This window comes from Crotalus tigris, unplaced genomic scaffold, assembly GCF_016545835.1.
Source record: "Crotalus tigris isolate CLP2741 ecotype Arizona unplaced genomic scaffold, ASM1654583v1 scf7180000024348.693503, whole genome shotgun sequence".
NCBI classification, from domain to species: Eukaryota; Metazoa; Chordata; class Lepidosauria; order Squamata; family Viperidae; genus Crotalus; species Crotalus tigris.
Window position 1 is genome coordinate 581,090 of NW_024100517.1, and position 15,070 is coordinate 596,159.

Below are 15,070 nucleotides of genomic sequence, written 5' to 3' on the forward strand. Positions count from 1 at the left end.
TCTGGTTGCTAGATCTCATCTGGGCAATTTCACCCAGACACCAATGGATCATTTGTCTGGATGGTGCTGCCCTGGTTTCTATCTGTTTCAGGGCAGGTACCGGCAGTAAAGGAAGTTTTCTGTTGGGCCAAATACTTGCTTGAGCCAGACTCTCCCCGTTGTACTCTCCATTATGTCCCTTGCAAACACTTTTGCAAATAAGATAACCTTTATTGTATTTTTTTTACCATGGGCACACTGGCACACATTAAAAATAAATTCTGTTGCCTGCTCTCAAAAGTGTACATGCTATATGTGGCATGTATATTTCTACAACCTTACATATAAATAATAATAATAATAATAATAATGTTGGAAGGGACCTTGGAGGTCATCGAGTCCAACCCCCTGCTCAGGCAGGAAACCCTACACCATTTCAGACAAATGGCTGTCCAGTCTCTTCACTGTCCATCTTGAATACATACTGGAAAGAGGAAGCTTGAGCATTCACAAGCTTAATACTGTATGGAACAAAACTTTGGCTGAATCTGGATGTTCTGCTTCGGATACCACGAAGCCCCTCCTCCCAGAAGGTAACAAAGAAAACAGGTCATGAAGATGTTGTGCAGCATCCCAGACCATCTTGCAGACTCTGCTTAAGCAATGCTTCTATGCCACGTCCTGGATAGAAGGGAGTGAACTACCAATAATCTTTTCTGCCGTCCTCACCACCCTCTGCACCGCCTTCCTGTCCGAAGCAGGGATGCTTCCAAACCAGACGGTGATGCTGTATGACAGGATGCTCTCCATCGTCCCTTTAGAGAAAGTGGTAAGGACAGGGGAAGGAAGAGTATTGTAAATGAATCTGGCTCTCTTCCGCCCAATGTACAAGATGTCCACACTTCCCGAAAGGGGACGGGATCCCACAGAAGTGAGGTTTTACAGAACACAACTCTGGTCAAGTAACACCAGGACCATCCCCCTGTCTACAATGCATCATCCCATCTGAAGCCGTTAATCCCATCCAAAATCAAATACAGGTCGTCCTCGACTTATGACCACAATTGAGCCCAACATTTATGTCACTAAGTGAGACATTTGTTAAGTGAGTTTCACCCCACTTTACAACATTTCTTGCCACGGTTATTAAGTGAATCACTGCAGTCATTACATTAGCATGGTGGTTAAGAGAATCTGTCTTCCTCATTGACTTTGCTCGTTAGAAGTTTGCAAAAAACATTCACCTGATCCCAGGACACTGCAATCGTCATAAATATGAATCTGTTGCCAGGTATTTGAATTTTAATCAAATGACTATGAGGATGCTGTAACGGTCGTACATGGGAAAAACGGTTATCAGTCACTTTTTTCCAATGATGATGTAACTTGGAACGATCACTAAATGAACTGTTGTAACTTGAGGCCTACTTGTAAACACTTATTTAGCACAGAAGGTCCTCTGGAAATATACACAACCCTTTGTTGTTCGGTTACTAGGTCATGTCCGAATCTTTACGACCTCACAGATCCCAGCACGCCAGGCACCATGCTGTCCTTCACTCTCACCCGAAACTTGCCGAAATTCACGTTCTTTGGGTCAATGACACCATCTCACCAGGACAAGAAGCAACAGGTGGAAACTAATCAAGGAGAGAAGCAACCTAGAACTAAGGAGAAACTTCCTGACAGTGGGAACAATTAATCAGTGGAACAGCCTGCCTCCAGAAGCAGTGAATGCCCCAACACTGGAAGTTTTTAAGAAGAGACTGGACAGCCATTTGTCCGAAATGGTGTAGGGTTTCCTGCCTGAGCAGGGGGTTGGACTATATGACCTCCAAGGTCCCTTCCAACTTTACTACTATTACTATCTCATCCTCTGCCGTGCCTTCGCGCTGACCATAAAACAAGACCTACCTTGTGCAGTTGTTCAGGGAACCCATCCATTCATCCTTTTTGACAAAAGAAAAAAGGAAACCCGTTTTTCCATGACGTGCTTTTTTCAGGTTTTGGTGGAAATGGGAGCAAGTTGGGGCCTAGGTTTTTGGTTTTTTTTTTTCATAGTTTGTTTCAGGCAGTTTTCCAAAAAAGATGAGGAAATAGTTTCTCCTCCTCAAAAAACAAAGAAGTGTTTTTTTGGGGAATGCCCTTCAGGTAACGAGAATGTCAACATTTGCCTGGCCTTTGAACGGAGGTTGAACTCTGCACGGAAATTCAGCCAAGTTTTTTTCTCGCCATGATGCAATGCGGGCTGGGAAATTTTTACTAATGTTTTTGAGAAGATTTTGAAGATAGGAACTTCCTCTTAGTGAAGGTATATCAGACAGGTCCTTCTGGACACAGGGAGAGAGAGACAGAGAGAGACAGAGACAGAAGCTGGCAGACCTGCGATTTGGCGAAAGATACAGGTAAATGCAGACTTTTTGGCTTTCCTTGCATGAGCTGAATGTTGGTGCATTTGGCAAAAACTGGTGGCAAAAAGGAGGCTGGGAATCACTGTCAAGAAGGCTGGATCCGGTCTGCAAAAGGCAACACTGGTTTGATTCCCCTTCTTCCAAATTTCTAGTCCTTAAGAGTCTTGAATTGAGAAATAGAAATGTCAGACCCCAAACAAGCATGTTTTCATACAGAGGTGCCCACTTGGGAAGAAAGAGAAATGACAAGGACAAGCAAACAAGGAATCATGGCTAGGGGACCGTGCAGGGTGGTCTTCTGGGAGGGAAGGAAGGAAGGAAGGAAGGAAGGAAGGAAGGAAGGAAGGAAGGAAGGAAGGAAGGAAGGAAGGAAGGAAGGAAGGAAGGAAAAAAGTGGAAATATGGAGATGAGAGTGAGAGAAGTAGGAAGGAAGTAAAAAGAGGAAAGAATGAAAAAGGGAAGGAAGGGAGGAAGGTATAGAGGGAGGTCAAGGGAAGGGAAGGGAGGAGAAGGGAGGAGGGAGGTTGAAGAGGGAGGGAGGGAGGGAGGGAGGGAGGAAGGAAGGAAGGAAGGAAGGAAGGAAGGAAGGAAGGAAGGAAGGAAGGAAGGAGAAAGGGAAGGAAAAGAGTTGGATAACCCTTTCAGTTCCCAGCCTCAGCCCAGTCTGACCTTCTTCTATTCTGGGAGGGGCAGCAGATATTTCAGGAGATCTCTTAACTCAGTGGTTCTCAACCTTTTTAATGCCGTGACCCCCCAAACCGGTCGTAAGTCGAGGACTACTCAACCGGTCGTAAGTCGAGGACTACTCAACTGGTGCAGCACCGTTTGCAGACTGGGACTTTTGGCCGGCTCAGCAGGGCAGAGACAGCCTGGACAATTCCTATTGGCTTTTGAAAGCCAATAGAATTAGATTCTATTCAAGAGAGTCTATTCTATTGGCTTTCAAAAGTGGTTCACTTAAGAGCCGAGGTGGCGCAGCAGTTAGAGTGCAGTACTGCAGGCCACTTTAGCTGACTGTGTTCAGCAGGTCAGCGGTTCAAATCTCACCGACTCAAGGTTGACTCAGCCTTCCATCCTTCCGGGGTAGGTAAAATGAGGACCCAGATTGTTGGGGGCAATGTAAATATACATATACATTGCTTACTGGTGTACACCGCTTAGAGAGTGCTTGCACTTAAAGCGGTATATAAGTCTCATAAATAAATAAATAAATAAATAGAAAAAAGGGAGTAGCACAGCTAAGAAAAAGGGGGAAAAAAAGGGCGGACTGCGTTGTTTGGCGACCCCCGTGAAATGGTCGTTCGACCCCAAATGGGGTCCCGACCCACAGGTTGAGAACCGCTGTCTTAACTGGTTTGAGCAATAGGTTGATGAGGGTGGAACTGAACAGGAAGAAAAGGCAGAAAAGGTAGAAATGGTGGGAGGGGAGAGGGGTCTTGGCTGTGGCCTGTGTGAAAGTGAAGCTGAAGGCGACACCTCTCTCTTTCTCTCGCTGCTTCGCCCCAGGATGACGTCTTCAGCTCCATCTCTCCTGATTGCCTGCCTTGTGATGTCCCTCAACAGCTACACCCAGCAGGTCCTTTACTGCCCACCCACCCCTGCCCCAGAAAGCGTCACCGAGTTCGTCTGCAACTCTCCATCTCTACGTGAATTTCCCACCGGCTTCCCCGCACGAGCCAAGAGGATCTCCGTTGAGTTCACCCAAGTCTCCAGCCTTGGCGTGGAGGCCCTCCAAGGTCTTCCAAACCTCCAGGAACTTCACCTCTCCAACAACAGGTTAAAAACTCTTCCGAGTGGCCTCTTCCGTAACCTCCCACAACTGCACACTCTGGATCTCTCCAGAAATCTCCTGGAAGATCTACCTCCAGAGATCTTCACAAATGCAAGTAGCCTAACTCATTTATCCCTCAGTGAAAATCAACTGGCTGAACTGCGCCCATCCTGGTTCGAAACCCTGGAGGAACTCAGGATCCTAGGCCTTGACCACAACCAGGTGAAGGAGATCCCAATTTCTTGTTTTGATAAGCTGGAGGAGTTGACATCTCTAGATCTCTCATTCAACCTCATCCATCGCCTCACTACAGGGATGTTCAGTGGCTTAGACAATTTGGAGAGGTTAGTTCTGGAAAGCAACCCAATCCAGTGTATTATGGGGAGGACCTTCCATTGGCGTCCCAAGCTGAGTGTGCTGTCCCTGAAGAACAGCAGCCTGACCAACATAATGGGCTTCTTTCAGCCATTGGACCAACTGGAGCTGCTGGACCTCTCTGACAATGAGCTCACCACACTGGATCCTCCGGTCCACGAGCCGTCTGCCAATCTCAGTCTTGATCTTTCAGGAAACCCTTGGGCGTGTGACTGCCGCCTGGAGAATCTTCTAAGATGGCTCAAGGATCACAACATCCATTTATATTCCAAAGAGGAATTTGTTTGTGCTTCCCCCAAGCATTTGAAGGGTGAAAGTGCAACTTCACTTCATAGATCCCAAATTTGTCCCTGCTAAACTTTCAAGGTGGATCTTTTCCCCACCTGTTACCTGAACAGCAGGATTTCCCAGTTTGGGGCTATTTCAAGGGGAATGGACTTCAACTCCCAGAATTCTCAGCAATGGCCATGATGGCTAGGGAATTCTGGGAGTTGAAGTCCACCTAGCTGGATTTAAAGGCAGGGAGCCAGAATATGATTGGGAAAAAAAATTAATTTTAGGGAGAAAAAGCTGCTCAGGAAAAGATGTTCAGAAATCCCAACAACATAGGTAGTCCTTGACTTAAAACCGTTCATTTAGTGACCTTTTGAAGTTTCAACAGCACTGAAAAAAGTGAGCTATGACTGGTCCTTATATTTATGACAATTACTCCATCCCAGGTGATCACTTAATCAAAATTTGCATATCTTGCAACCGACATGTATTTAGAACAGTTGCCGGGTGCTGTGGTCATGTGATTGTCATTTGCGACCTTCACAGCTGGCTTCTGAGAAGCAATGTCTAGTAAATAAAGTTCTTTATGACCACTGAACATCTGCAGTGGTTTACTTAGCAACTATGCCCCCCCCCCCAAAAAAAGAGAGAGATGCTAAGTAAGACATGACTTGTCTAGTATGGAAATTCGGTCCCAAATGTGTTTATCAGTCAGGGACTACAAGTATTTGATTTTAAGGCTGTGCCTTATGGAGGACACGAGGAACAAAAATAGAAGTCTTCCTGTTGCTGGACAAATAGTTATCCTAGTCAGAGCTGTCCGTTTTGCTGTTATTATTATCATTAGCGTAAGGCATAGTTACATTAAACCAGGAGACTGTAACGCTATTATAGAATAGGAGTAGCTGACATGCACCTCCCAAGGTTCACCACAGGAGGGCGAGCTAGCTTCACACCAGAAAGAAAGACGAGTAGTTCTTCCTGCAGCATTATCCAGTTCCTCTCCTACCTCCACTGGGCATTGCAAACGGGAAAGTGCAAAGCAGGCAGAAATCTGATTGCCTACACAGAGCACTAACTCACCTCCCACACTGAAGTGTACCTATTTATCTATTCTCATAAAGCATGCTTTTGTGGACTGAAGCTAAGGCAAATACGGGATCCCATGCAATTCTAGGGCTTGAACCACTTGAGCAGAGACCATCTCCAAGATCATTAAGTCCCTAAGTCAATGTGCTTCTCTCTTCTGTTGTTGAATAAACTCTACTTCTACTGCAAGCAGTTGCTGTTTGAAACTCTGCTCGGAATGAGCCAGAATTTCCTTCTAATAATTTGGCGACCACGTAGGGATCTGGTTGCTAGCTCGCATCTGGGCAATTTCATCCAGACACCACCGGACTATCCCCCTCCCAAATAAGACCTATCCGGAAAATAAGCCCTAGCATGATTTTTCAGGGTGCTCATAATATAAGCCCTACCCCCCAAAATAAGCCCCAGTTAAGATTGTCAACCGGATGGACACATTTTGTATCATATGTCCCCGAAAATAAAATCTAACTGGAAAATAAGGCCTAATGCAGGGATCTTCAAATTTGGCCCTTTCATGACTTGTGGACCAACTCCCAGAATTCCTCACCCTGCATTAATCCATCTTTTGGAGTAAAAAATGAGACCTGGTCTTATTTTCAGGGAAATACAGGTAGTAAAAGAAGTTTTGGGTTGGGCCAAACACTTATTTGAGCCAGACCCTGCCCATTGTACTCCCCATGAATGCCTCACAAACCCTTTTGTAAATGAATCTGGTTCTCTTCCGCCCAATGTACAAGACTTCCACACTTCCCCAAAGGGATGGCATCCTATAGAAGTGAGGTTTTACAGAACACAACTCAAATAAAACTATGACCACCACCACCATTACAATACAGTATCCCAGCTGAAGCAATTAAACCCATCCCAAATTAAATGGAAGTAGTCCTCGACTTATGACCACAATTGAACCCAACATTTATGTCATTGAGTGACTAGCTTTCTCCCAAGAAAGCTGAACTCTCAAAAGAGGCATCGTTTCAAAAGGAACTTTTATTAGGAGCTAGTGACGGCAAGGAATCAAAGCAGGGTCTGAGGAAAATCCCGTGCAAGCAGTATATCAAAAGCAAGAATTATTGCTCCTCTCCCCCAGTGTCCCAGTGTCCATCTGAATCTCATCCAATCCGCAGGTGGTATATTGTTTTGGTAATGAACTCCTTTGGCATGTTCTTGAAGGTCTCTCTCAATTTTGTTTCCCTCTGGCTCCGAGCGCAAGCCATCATCCAGATAAGGGTGATGTTCTTCGGCTGCATTCCTTCCCCTGGCAAGGCAGTGCAAAGCATCCCCTCTACCAACAGAATGGCAGGCACCAAGAAATGGATATAAAAGCAAGTACAGGCATGTAAGGTTCTACATTTAGGCAAGAAAAACCAAATGTACAGGTATAGAATAGGGGGTACTATACTATGAAGAGTCGTAAGCCGAGGTGTTCCTGTAGTAACTGTGAGAGGGATCTCGGAGTCCTAGTGGACAATCACTTAAATAGGAGCCAGCTGTGTGCTGCAGCTGCCAAAAAAGCCAACACAGTGCTGGGCTGCATTAACAGAGGGATAGAATCGAGATCACGTGAAGTGTTAATACCACTTTACAAGGCCTTCGGAAGGCCACACTTGGAATACTGCATCCAGTTTTGGTCACCACGATGTAAAAAAGATGTTGAGACTCTAGAAAGAGTGCAGAGAAGAGCAACAAAGATGATTAGGGAACTGGAGGCTAAAACATATAAGGAATGGTTGCTGGAATTGGGGATGTCAAGTTTAATAAAAAGAAGGACGAGGGGGGACAGGGTAGCAGTGTTCCAGTATTTGAGGGGCTGCCACAAAGAAGAGGGAATCAAGCTATTCTCCAGAGCACCTGAAGGCAGAACAAGAAGCAACGGGTGAAAACTAACGAAAGAGAGAAGCAATCTAGAACTAAGGAGAAACTTCCTGACAGTTAGAACAATTAACCAGCGGAACAACCTGCCTCCAGAAGCTGTGAATGCTCCAACACTGGAAGTTTTTAAGAAGAGACTGGACAGCCATTTGTCCAAAATGATATAGGGTTTCCTGCCTGGGCAGGGGGTTGGACTAGAAGACCTCCAAGGTCCCTTCCAACTTTTTATTATTATTGATCATCGCACAGTCAGCCATATTATTATTATTATTATTATTATTATTATTATTATTATTATTATTATTATTATTATTACATGCCCATGGGGTCGCAAGTATGAAAAATGCTCGCAAGTCACTTTTTGCAGTGATGCGATATTGAACAGTCACTAAATGAACCCTCGTAAGTCGAGGCCTACTGTAAAAGCTTATTTAGCACCAGCTGTTATGGAGATGCTGCAATGGCCGTACATGTGAAAAACGGCGATAAGTCACTTTTTTCCAGTGATGTTGTAACTTGGAATGATTACTAAATGAAGAGTTGTAAGCCGAGGGGTTCCTGTAAAAGCTTATTTAGCACCAGAGGTCCTGTGTAAATATACATAACCCTTTGTTCTTTGGTCACAAGGTCGTGTCCGAATCTTCGCAACCTCACAGATCCCAGCATGCCAGGCACCACGCTGTCCTTCACTCTCACCAGAAACTTGCCGAAATTCACGTTCTTTGGGTCAATGACACCATCTCACCATCTCATCCTCTGCTGTGCCTTTGTGCTCACCATAAAACAAGATCTACCTTGTGCAGTTATTCAGGGTGTTGTTAGTTGTGAAGTTGTGTCCAACCCATCGTGACCCCATGGATAACCTTCCTCCAGGCCTTCCTATCCTCTACCATCTTCTGGAGTCCATTTAAGCTCACAGCTACTGCTTCAGTGACTCCCTCCAGCCACCTCCTTCTCTGTCGTCCCCTTCTTCTCTTGCCCTCAATCTTTCCCAGCATCAGGCCCTTCTCCAGGGAGTCCTTCCTTCTCATTAGGGGTGGCCAAAGTACTTGAGTTTCCACTTCAGGATCTGGCCTTCTAAAGAGCAGGCAGGGTTGATCTCTTCTAGAACTGACCGGTTTGAACGCCTTGCAGTCCAGAGGACTCGCAGGAGTCTTCTCCAGCACTATAATTCAAAGGCCTCCATTCTTCGGCGCTCAGCCTTTCTTATGGTCCAACTTTCACAGCCATACATTGCAACAGGGAAAACCATGGCCTGGACTATACGCACTTTTGTTGGCAGGGTGATATCTGCTTTTTAGTATGCTGTCTAGATTTGCCATAGCTTTCCTCCCCAGGAGCAAGCGTCTTTTAATTTCTTGGCTGCAGTCCCCAACTGCGGTGATCTTGGAGCCCAGGAAGATAAAATTTGTCACTACCTCCATTTCTTCCCCATCAATTTGCCAGGAATTGGGAGGGCCGGATGCCATGATCTTGGTTTCCTTAATGTTGAGTTTCAAGCCCACTTTTGCACTCTCCTTTTCACCCGCATCAAGAGGCTCTTTGGTTCCTTTTCACTTTCTGCCATTAGAGTGGTATCATCTGCATATCTTAGGTTGTTGATATTTCTCCCGGCGATCTTAATTCCAACTTTTGATTCATCTAGCTCTGCCTTTCTCATGATGTGCTCTGCATAGAAGTTAAATAGGCAGGGCGACAGTATACAGCCTAGCCGGTCTCCTTTCCCAATTTTGGTACCCTTCCATTAATCCTTTTTGGGGGGGGGGGGAACCCACAAAAAGTCACCCATTTCTCCATGATGTGCTTTTTTCAGCTGAAAATAGAAGCAAGCTGGGGCCTTGGCTTTCTTTGTTTGTTTGTTTTTCCCGTTTTTTCCAGGCAGTTTTCCAAAAGAGATGAGGAAATCGTTTCAAAATTGCAGAGAAATCTTCTTTTTGGGAAAGCACTTCGCGTAAAAGGAAAGTCAACATTTACCTGGCCTTTGAGCGGAGGTTGAGCGCTGCATGAAAATTCAGCCAAGTTTTTTTCTCGTCGTAATGCAATCGGAGGAGGGGAATGTTTACTAATGTTTTTGAGAAGATTTTGAGGACAGGAACTTCCTCCTGGCAAAGATATATAAGACAGGTCCTGCTGAATACGGCATTCCAGAGAGAGAGAGAGACGCTGACAGAACCTGCGGTTTGGCAAAAGATACAGGTAAATGCAGACTTTTTGGCTTTCCTTGCATGAGCTGAATGTTGGTGCATTTGGCAAAAACTGGTGGCAAAAAGGAGGCTGGGAATCACTGCCCAGAAGGCTGGATCTGGTCTGCAAAAGGCAACACCGGTTTGATTCCCCTTCTTCCAAATTTCTAGTCCTTAAGAGTCTTGAATTGAGAAATAGAAATGTCGGACCCCAAACAAAGCCTGTTTTCCTACAGAGGTGCCCATTTGGGAAGAAAGAGAAATGGCAAGAACAAGCAAACAAGGAATCACGGCTAGGGGACCGTGCAGGGTGGTCTTCTGGGAAGGAGGGAGGGCAGGAGGGAGGGAGGGAGGGAGGGAAGGAAAGAAGGAAGGAAGGAAGGAAGGAAGGAAGGAAGGAAGGAAGGAAGGAAGGAAGGAAGGAAGGAAGGAAGGAAGGAAAAGAGTGGAAGGATGGAGATGAGAGTGGAAAGAAGTAGGGAGGAAGCAGAAAGAGAGGAAAGGAAAGAATGAAAAGGGAGGGAGGAAAGGAAGGAAAGAAGGAAGGAACGAAAGAAGGAAGAAAGGAAGGAAAAGAGTGGAAGGATAGAGATAAGAGTGGAGAGAAGTAGGGAGGAAGCAGAAAGAGAGAAAAGAATAAAAAGGGAGGGAGGGAGGGAGGGAGGGAAGGAAGGAAGGAAGGAAGGAAGGAAGGAAGGAAGGAAGGAAGGAAGGAAGGAAGGAAGGAAAAAAGTGGAAAGATGGAGATGAGAGTGGAGAGAAATAGGAATTTCTAGTCCTTAAGAGTCTTGAATTGAAAAATAGAAATGTCAGACCCCAAACAAGCATGTTTTCATACAGAGGTGCCCACTTGGGAAGAAAGAGAAATGACAAGGACAAGCAAACAAGGACTTCTTGGGGGTTGCAAAATGACAGGAGGGAGGGAGGGAGGGAGGGAGGGAGGGAGGGAGGGAAGGAAGGAAGGAAGGAAGGAAGGAAGGAAGGAAGGAAGGACGGAGGGAGGGAGGGAGGGAGGGAGATGGTAGTGAGAAAAGGAAGGAAGGAGATGAGAGTGGAGAGAAGTAGAGAGAAAAAAGAAAGAGGAAAGAGAAGAATGAAAAAGGACAGATGGAGGGAGGGAGGAGGGAAAGAAGGAAAAAGTGAAAAGAGAAGAAGGGAAAGAAGGAGAAAAAGTGGGACGACAGACAGCGAAGCAGGAAGGAAGGAGAAAGACAGGAAAGGAAATAATGAAAAAGGGAGAAAGGGAGGAAAAGAAGGAAGGAAGGAAGGAAGGAAGGAAGGAAGGAAGGAAGGAAGGAAGGAAGGAAGGAAGGAAGGAGATGGAAGTGAGAAAAGGAAGGGAGGAGGAAGGAAGGAGATGAGAGTGGAAAGAAGTAGGAAGGAAAAAGAAAGACGGAAGGAGATGGAAGTGAGAAAAGGGAGGAGGGAGAAAGACAGGAAAGGAAATAATGAAAAAGGGAGAAAGGGAGGGAGGGAGGGAGGGAGGGAGGGAGGAAGGAAGGAAGGAAGGAAGGAAGGAAGGAAGGAAGGAAGGAAGGAAGGAAGGAAGGAAGGAAGGAAGGAAGGAAAAGCCAAAGGGAGGGTGGGAATCACAATCAAGGGGGCTGAATCCCATCTGCAGAAGGCAGCATCGGTTTGATTTCCCTTCATCCAAATTCCTAATCCATAAGATTTTCTAATTGACAAACAGAAATATTGGATCCTGAACAAGATGGGAGATATAGAGGGAGGTCAAGGGAAGGGTGGAGAAAGGGTGGAAGAGAGGGAGGCAGGAAGGAAGGAAGGAAAAAAGGAAGGGAGGAAGGGAGGGATGGAGGGAGAGAGGGAGGGAGGGAGGGAGAAAGGAAGGAAGGAAGGGCAAAGAGAAGAATGGAAGGAAGGAGAAAGGGAAGGAAAAGAGTTGGATAACCCTTTCAGTCCCCAGCCTCAGCCCAGTCTAATAATAATAATAATAATAATAATACCATCTGGTAAGCTGTTGCAAGAAGATCGCACAGACTAACTACAAGCAGCGGCATGACAAAGTAGCAACAATGGTGCATTGGAAGATCTGCAAAAAATATCATTTGCCTGTAAGCAAAAACTGGTGGGATCATAAAATAGAGAAAGTCATAGAAAATGATAAAATTAAAATGCTCTGGGACTTCAGAATTCAAACAGACAAGCACCTGCAACATAACACACCAGACTTAACAATTGTTGATAAGAAAGACAAAAAAGTCTGGATAGTGGACGTGGCAGTGCCTGGAGACAGCAGAATAGAAGAGAAAGAACTGGAGAAGATAACAAAATACAAAGACCTACAAATAGAAATAAAAAGACTGTGGCAAAAGCAAGCAAGGGTAGTACCAATAGTAATAGGCTCCCTGGGTGCAATCCCAAAACAACTGGAGCACCACTTGAACACCATTGGCATTGACAAATTTGCTATTAGTCAAATGCAAAAGGCGGCCTTATTAGGAACTGCTTCCATCCTGCGACGATACCTGTAATACCATCAAACATCCACATCTGCCTATCCCAGGTCCTAGGTAAGGACTCGATAGGTAGACAAAATGCCAAATCCAATCTGAACATCTGGCTGACTGTGTGATGATCCATAATAATAATAATAATTAAAAAAAAAGTTGGAAGGGACCTTAGAGGTCATCGAGTCCAACCCCCTACTCAGGCAGGAAACCCTATACCATTTCAGACAAATGGCTGCCCAGTCTCTTCTTAAAAACGTCCAGTGTTGGAGCATTCACCGCTTCTGGAGGCAGGTTGTTCCACTGGTTAATTGTTCTGTCAGGAAGTTTCTCCTTAGTTCCAGGTTGCTTCTCTCCTTGGTTAGTTTCCATCCGTTGCTTCTTGTCCTGCCTTCAGGCGCTTCGGAGAATAGCTTGACTGCCTCTTCTTCGTGGCAGGCCCTGAGATACTGGAAGACTGCTATCCTGTCCCCCCTCGTCCTTCTCTTCGTTAAACTACTAGACCAGTGGTTCTCAACCTGTGGGTCGGGACCCCATTTGGGGTCGAACGACCATTTCACGGGGGTCGCCAAACAAGGCTGTCCGCCATTTTTTCCCCCTTTTCTTTGGCCACGCCCCTGGCACCCGGTGATGTATAAGTGGTTGGGGGTCACCACAACATGGGGAACTATATTATGGGGTCACGGCATTAGAAAGGTTGAGAACCACTGTACTAGACAGACCCAATTCCAGCCCCTTGTACATTTGGAAATAACCCAGCCGGGAAGGGCAGCAGACATTTCAGCAGAGCTCTTAACTGGATTGAGCACTAGGTTGATGAGGGTGGAATTGAACAGGAGGAAAAGTCAGTTCTGTATCTGGGAATGGAAGGCAGAAAAGTGGGGGGTGGGGAGAGGGATCTTGGCTGTGGCCTGTGTGAAAGCCAAGTTTAAGGCGATGCCTCTCTCTCTTTCTCCCCCTGCTTCTCCCCAGGATGAAGTCTTCGGCTCCGTCTCTCCTGTTTGCCTGCCTTGTGATGTCCCTCAGCAGCTACACCCAGCAGGTCCCTCACTGCCTGCCCCTTCCTCCTTCCGAAAAAAGGGTGGTCTGCAATTCTTTCTCTCTCCGTGAATTTCCCACTGGCTTCCCCACTGATACCCAGACGGTCTACGTTCAGTTCACCCAGCTCTCCAGCCTTGGTTCGGAGGCCCTCCAGGGTCTCCCAAACTTACAGGGGCTTCATCTGACGGACAACCGGCTGAAGACCCTTCCGGGTGGCCTCTTCCGTAACCTCCCCCAACTGCACACCCTGGATCTCTCCAGAAATCTCCTCAAAGATCTACCTCCGCAGATCTTCACCCAGGCAATTAGCCTGGCCTACTTATCCCTCAGCGAAAACCAGCTGGCTGAATTGGACCCGTCCTGGTTCGAGACCCTGGAGGACCTCAAGATCCTGTGCCTCGACCACAACAAGCTGAAGGAGATCCCAGGTTCCGTCTTCCAGAAGCTGACGATGCTCCTCTCCCTGGACCTGTCCTCCAATCTCCTCCATTGTCTGTCTCCGAAGTCGTTCAAAGGCCTTCCTTATTTAAACGTTTTAAACCTGAAGAATAACCCAATCCGGTCCATCGCCCCCAAGACTTTCCACGGGAATTCCGGGCTGTGGGTGCTCAGCCTGAGGAACTGCGGCCTGACCCACGTTCCGGCTGGGCTCTTCCAACCATTGAACCATCTGGGACGATTGGATCTGTCCGCCAACGAAATCACCGCCCTGGAGCCTTTGTTGCTCAATGTGTCTTCTGAGCTCACTCTTGATCTTTCCGGAAACCCGTGGGCTTGTGACTGCCGCATGCAGGCTCTCTTAAACTGGGTGCAGGGAGGCGACGTTGATTTGTTCTCCAAGGACGACGTCGTCTGTGCTTTCCCCAAAAGTTTGAAGGGCCAAGTTGCAACTTCACTTAACGGAACCAAACTGTGTCCCTGCTAAAGCTTCAGGACGGGTCTTTTTCCAACCCGCTCAGCTGGTATGCTTTAAGACCGTTGGACTTCAGTTCCCAGAATCCCCCAGCCATCGTGTATGACTTCAGCTCCCAGAATTCCCAAGCCAGCATACTTTAAGACGGTTGGACTTCTGTTCCCAGAATCCCCCAGCCATCATGTATGACTTCAACTCCCAGAATTCCCAAGCCAGTATACTTAAGACGGTTGGACATCTGTTCCCAGAATCCCCCAGCCATCATGCATGACTTCAGCTCCCAGAATTCTCTAGCCAGCATGCTTTAAGACGGGTGGACTTCAGTTCCTAGAATCCCCCAGCCATCATGTATGACTTCAGCTCCCAGAATTCTCTAGCCAGCATGCTTTAAGATGGGTGGACTTTAGTTCCCAGAATCCCCCAGCCATCGTGTATGACTTCAGCTCCCAGAATTCCCAAGCCAGCATGCTTTAAGACGGTTGGATGTCTGTTCCCAGAATCCCCCAGCCATCATGTATGACTTCAGCTCCCACAATTTTCTAGCCAGCATGCTTTAAGACGGGTGGACTTCAGTTCCCAGAATCCCCCAGCCATCATGTATGACTTCAGCTCCCAGAATTCTCTAGCCAGCATGCTTTAAGATGAATGGACTTTAGTTCCCAGAATCCCCCAGCCATCGTGTATGACTTCAATT

At 46.5% G+C, this 15,070-nt stretch overlaps 2 protein-coding genes across 3 annotated transcripts; both read left to right on the plus strand.

Moving 5' to 3' along the window:
- The first annotated feature begins 1,867 nt into the window (after positions 1-1,867).
- Positions 1,868-6,088, plus strand: LOC120300676 (phospholipase A2 inhibitor). Of its 2 annotated transcripts, XR_005554711.1 has the most exons (3): positions 1,868-2,384; positions 3,898-4,965; positions 5,029-6,088. XR_005554711.1 is itself a non-coding variant. In XM_039326984.1 (2 exons), the coding sequence occupies exon 2, from the start codon at positions 3,899-3,901 to the stop codon at positions 4,892-4,894; it is 996 nt and encodes a 331-aa protein (XP_039182918.1). In that variant the 5' UTR covers positions 1,869-2,384; position 3,898; the 3' UTR covers positions 4,895-6,088. The 2 variants fall into 2 exon arrangements, 1 of the variants encoding a protein (XP_039182918.1); XM_039326984.1 differs by having other exon boundaries at positions 1,869-2,384; positions 3,898-6,088.
- Positions 6,089-9,492: 3,404 nt separating this feature from the next.
- LOC120300677 (phospholipase A2 inhibitor-like) lies at positions 9,493-14,761 on the plus strand. The gene is made up of 2 exons (XM_039326985.1): positions 9,493-9,967; positions 13,395-14,761. Exon 2 carries the CDS (start codon positions 13,396-13,398, stop codon positions 14,386-14,388), a length of 993 nt encoding a protein of 330 aa, XP_039182919.1. The 5' UTR covers positions 9,493-9,967; position 13,395; the 3' UTR covers positions 14,389-14,761.
- Positions 14,762-15,070: the final 309 nt, after the last annotated feature.